This window comes from Carlito syrichta, unplaced genomic scaffold (assembly GCF_000164805.1).
Source record: "Carlito syrichta isolate Samal-C Ts95f unplaced genomic scaffold, Tarsius_syrichta-2.0.1 Scaffold76138, whole genome shotgun sequence".
NCBI lineage: Eukaryota > Metazoa > Chordata > Mammalia > Primates > Tarsiidae > Carlito > Carlito syrichta.
This window is the reverse complement of record NW_007020234.1, coordinates 21,794-26,970: the sequence shown is the minus strand read 5'-3', so window position 1 is coordinate 26,970 and position 5,177 is coordinate 21,794. Positions and strand designations below refer to the sequence as shown.

The 5,177-nt window shown below is 55.1% G+C and overlaps 2 protein-coding genes across 3 annotated transcripts in view; one reads left to right on the top strand and one right to left on the bottom strand.

Annotated features, from left to right (window-relative positions):
* LOC103255975 (dynamin-2) overlaps positions 1-2,198 on the top strand; it is a 45,254-nt gene extending 43,056 nt beyond the window's left edge. For both annotated transcript variants that reach the window (XM_021710236.1, XM_021710240.1), the window contains exon 13: positions 2,085-2,198. In XM_021710236.1, coding sequence (XP_021565911.1) covers positions 2,085-2,198 — 114 coding nt within the window. The remainder of the gene's footprint in view (positions 1-2,084) is intronic.
* Positions 2,199-4,081: 1,883 nt separating this feature from the next.
* Positions 4,082-5,177, bottom strand: part of TMED1 (transmembrane p24 trafficking protein 1) — a 10,160-nt gene continuing 9,064 nt past the window's right edge. The window contains exon 5 of the transcript XR_002481697.1: positions 4,082-4,092. The gene's annotated coding sequence lies outside the window, so the exon portion shown is untranslated. The remainder of the gene's footprint in view (positions 4,093-5,177) is intronic.

The window sequence follows — 5,177 nt, the reverse complement described above, 5'->3', positions numbered from 1 at the left end:
GTGCATGTGTGTGTGCGCGCGTGTGTGCCAGCAGCCCCAGGAAGGCCGCTGCTGGCGCGTTCTGGGCGGAATCACACTATAAACAGTTCCAGATGTGGCGCCTCACTGGAAGTCAGAACGGGCTGTGACTCAGTCATTTGGCCTGGCTGACTGCAAGCTTCCGCCCTCACGATATGATAGGCTTAGGGGTAGTAAAGGCCCTTCCGCAGCCTTCCAGTCACCAGTCCTAGTACTCTGCTCATAGGGGTCAGAGGGGCCCTGCATTCCCAGCCTGGCCCCAGACAACTGGTGCAGCCTGAATGTAGCAAAGGCATCCCTCCCTCCATGGCCACACAGACCCTGATACTGGGGCCACTGGCAGGAGCCCCCAGTGCCTCAGAGCATCAGCTCTGCAGTGGACGCTGGCTCCTCTGGCCTTCTTTGACAGATGAGGAAACCGAGGCTCAGAGTTGGCAGGTAGTTTGCCTGAGGTGCATAACCAGGAAGGGTCTGTTACAGCACCACAGGGCTGAGCCTGTTTCCCGGCTGGCCCCTGCTCCCCTTTCACTATGGCTGCACAGGAATTTGGAGGTGGCTGCCATGTTAGTCTTCATCCTGGGTCCTGTGGCAGCACAGTGTTGGGACACGAGAGATGTCTACAGAAATGCCCACATGGTGAAGGGCTAGGTGTGCAGGGATGATGAGCTTTTGAAGTCCCACTGTGGCTCACGCTGCTGTTGTATGGCCCTGGGCAGCTGGTGTCCCTCTCTCAGCGCAGTGCCCCTAAGCAGATTGGAGGGGCTTCCGTGAGCTGAAGCTGTGCAGCACATGGCATTGGTCCCTGAGAGCTGCTGTGGGTCACCTGGGTGTGGGAACCCCGACTCTGCACCTGGTTTCCTGATTTAGAAACCCTGGTGTCTCCCCGACCACACAGGGGCTGGCCATGATGCCCCTGAATGTGTCCAGCCTCATGCTGGGTGCCCAGCAGCTGCTTAGCCAGCATCGGGGGACGTGTGGGGCTCTGGGGTGCACTGTAACCCCTTCCCCTGACCAAGGGACACACTTTTTCTGAGCTGCCTCCTTTTCAGCTGTTGGGACGACTGTGCCCAGTAGGTGGTCACCACGTCCTGAACGGGACCACCCTCAGAAAGCAAGTGATGCTTCTGGAGCACTGAGCCTAGGTGTCTGCTTTCCAACTCCAGGGTTGTCCAGCAGCCAGAGTTTAAATCTCAAGCCTATAATCTCAGCACTTTGGGAGTCGGAGGCGAAAGGAATGCTGGAGCTCAGGGTTTGAGATCAGCCTGGGCGACTTGGCAAGACCTCATCTCTACAATAAATAAAAAAATTAGCTGGGTGTGGGGGCACATGCCTGTAGTTCCAGCTACTTGGAAGGCCGAAGCGGAAGGATCACCTGAGCCCAGCAGGTCTAGGCTGCAGTGACTGTGAGCATGCCACTGCACTTCAGTCTGGGCAACAGTGAGACTGACTCAAACAAACAAGTCCCAGCCCTATCCCTTGTCTGCCTGTCCATCTTTGTGCCTCAGTCTCCCTCTCTGTAAAATGAGATCACCATGATAACTAACTCCCAGCCTTATTGTGGCAATTTAGCCCAGGTAATGGTTCTCTTCCCTCCACCTGGAAGGGAGGAGTGGTTGTATCCTACATAGTCTGAGCTGGTGGAGCTCAGCATCCAGTATGTGGTCAAGTGGACAAAACAGCCAGAGTCCAGTGATAGGTCACCTGGGCCAATAAGCACAAGATATGTAGTATGTCATGTTAGGGGGGAAACCCCTGGGGAGAAGAGGAGGGAGAAGGAGCTAGTTCAATGTGAGGTTATGGCAGGAGGGCCCCTCTGCACAGAGATCTGAAGGAAGCCAGGATAGGGCCATATGGGTGTCAGGGAGCAGCCTTTCAGGCTGAGGCCCAGACATGCAAAGGCCCTGGGCTAGGAGTCCTCCTGGGAAGCTCAGGGCAAAGATTGAGGGGGAGGCAGTGGCAGTGACCAGCACGGGACACACCAGGTGGCATTGCTGCACACACTGGCCTGGGCATCCTGAGTTGTCACAGGGACAGCCAAGGGTGACTCCTGTCCCTCCTCCCCTCAGGAGAAGGAGAAAAAGTACATGCTGCCTCTGGACAACCTCAAGATCCGTGACGTGGAGAAGGGTTTCATGTCCAACAAGCACGTCTTCGCCATCTTCAACACGGAGCAGAGGTGAGGCCCGCAGACTCCAGAGGAGGCACAGGTGGAGGCCAGCAGCCTCCCACAGACACTTGGCAACCATATCTGAGCCTTTTCTGTCAGCGGTCCCGCCAGGGGTCTCACAGTCTAGAACAGGTTGGTGAGAAACGGGGAATGTCAGGGGTGCCTCTGATGAGACTCAGAGAAACCTCTCTGTGCAGAGCCAGAGACGGAGGGTCTCCGAGTGGTGGAGTCATGGGGAGTTCTGAACACAGGAGGGGAGGGATCCTGCTCGTGCTCACAGGTGCTTTCTGGTGACTCTGGGGGGAACCAACTGGGGTAGAAGGTGGGAGCTAGGGACCAGGACAGGGGAAACGGCCTGCTCATGATTGGACCTGACCCTGCTGGCGCTGAGGACATAGGGGAATAGAGCACAGATTCTGGGTAGGTCAGCCGGAACTGACCACATCCCCCTTGTGACTGTGGATGTAAGATGAAGGCACTGGTGGGGACCTGAGGGAGTGGGCCTGCCTCATGTAGGAACCCAGCTGCTGCCATCAGCTGAGGCAAGGGAGGGCCAGTACAGTCAACAGCTTAGTTTGGGCCATGCCGAGGGAGAGGGGGCATCAGGGAGGCGGCGGGATTGGTACTAGAGTGGAGTGTAGGAAGGGCTCCTGGCAGGGGATGGTGTTTTGGCTTTTGATTTTTTGTTTGGGTTTTTTTTTTTTTTTTGAGTTGGAGTCTCACTCCATCGCCCAGGCTAGAGCACAGCAGCACACTCACAGCCACCCCAATGTCGACCTACTGGGTTCTGGTAAGCCTTCCGCCTCAGCCTTCCAAGTAGCCGGAACTACAGGTGCACACTACCACACCTGGCTAATTTTTGATTTATTGTAGAGACGAGGTCTTGCCAAATTGCCCGGGCTGGTCTCGAACCTCTGGGCTCAGGCAATCCACTTGCCTCAGCCTCCCAGAGTGCTGGGATTACAGGCTAAGCCACTGAGCCTGTCATTTTTGAGTTGTACTCTTACTCTGTCACCCAGGCTATAGTGCAATAGTGTGATCACAGCCAGTGCAGCCTCGACCTCCTGGGTTCAGGAGATCCTTCTGCCTCAGCCTCCTAGTAGCTGGGATTACAGGTGCCGCCACGCCTGGCTAATTTTATTATTTTTTGTAGAGATGAGGTCTCCCTATGTTGTCTATGCTGGCCTCAAACTCGGGGGCTCAAGTGGCCCACCTACCTCGACTTCCCAAGGTGCTTGAATTACAGGTGTGAGCCACTGTTCCCAGCTCAGGATGGCGTTTCAAGTTCTGAAGGCACATGAGATCTGAGAGAACGTAGTTAGAAACAGGATGGCTCAGGCTGTCTGTCCCATGAGGTGGTAGCTGGCATCTCTAGCATGAGCAGAGACACTATTCTCAGGAAGAGACCAGGTGGCAGGAAGATCCTTTACCAGACCCACACTCGAACGCTTCTCCAGTAACCAGGGCCTACCTGCTTCAGGACTTAGCTGTGACTGGCCAGCAGATGCTGGCCTCCTGGGTGGCCTCCCCGCAGCACCCACCAGACTCCAGCAGTGTCTCCTGTGTTATGTGAAGAAAATTCTCTCCTGCTTGGTTCAGGCTGACCTGGAGCTCCGAGACCCATTTTGGCACCTGCTGCCCTGAAAGCCTCATGGCTCTTATAGGCTTGCCCCAGGCCCAGGAAGCCTTCAAGCAAGCAGGAGAACCAAGCCCTGCAGTGGGGACAGGCCTGGCGCGAAGCCCCACCCCTCAGGTCTTGTGCAGGGGTGACACTATGACTGCAGGAAGGGGGAGGAGCAACCAAAGCATGCCCACCCCTCACAGCTCCTTCTGGAAGTCTCAGGGCAACCACTCACTGACCCAGAGCTCTATCGTGGGGCCAAGCCTGACCTCATACCCAAGTCTCACTTGAAGGTTCTGGGGCAGTTTGACTATCTTGTCCACACTAACACAGGGGATAGGATGGTGCATGTAATATGTGGCCTGAGGCCTGGCTCTGGTACACCACCTGTGAGCATCTATCGTGTTTCTCTTCTAGCTTTGAGGCTGTTTCTTTTTTCCACTCAATGACCCACATATGCCCGGCATCTCAGAGCCTCTGCCAGGATCACAGCTCCCCTCCCCATGACCCCCAGGAGTTAGGTGCTTTCTAGATCTCCCTGTGCCATGCTGTAGCCACTGACACAAATGGCTATTTAGTGGGAATTGAAGAGCTGGCACAGTGGCTAATGCCTGTAATACCAGCTATTCAGAAAGCCAAGACAGGAAAATTGATGGAGACCAGGAGTTCTAGACCAGCCTGCGCAACATAGCGAGAGCCCATCTCTTAGTTTAAAAAAATCAATTAATTGACATGAAATAAAATTTAAAATTCACCTCCTTGGAGCTTCTGGATAGCTGAACACATTGTGTATCCTGAATGATGGCGCCCAGGGAGGGCACAGAATCTCTGTACCCTTCCCCTCCCCTGCCCTGTGGAACTCTTCCTTTGTGTTCTGTGTAACATCCGCATAAGATACGGGCAGGCCTTCCCTCTTCATCCTCTACATTCCTTGCACATTGTTTACTGAAGAGTCCGAGATACTCAAACAGGACCTGAGTGACAGGTCCATGTCCCTTGCCTAAAGAGGATAAAGGTGAGGTAGACCAGGGACAAGTGCTGCTGAAGTGACTGCTTCTCCAAGTCCTTGGGGTAATCCCAGCTACTCAGGAGGCTGAGGCAGGAGGATTGCTTTAGCCCAGGAGGCTGAGGCTACAGTGAGCTATGATCGTGCCACTGTACTCCAGCCAAATGAAGCCGGGCTCGGTGGCTCAGCCTGTAATCCCGCACGTTGGGAGACTGAGGTAAGTGGACTGCCTGAGCCTGCGGGTTCAAGACCCGCCTGGGCAGCTGGGCGAGACCTCATCTCTACAATAAATCAAAAAATTAGTAGGGTGTGGTAGCGTGCGCCTGTAGTTCCAGGTACTTGGAAGGCTGAGGCGGAAGGATCGC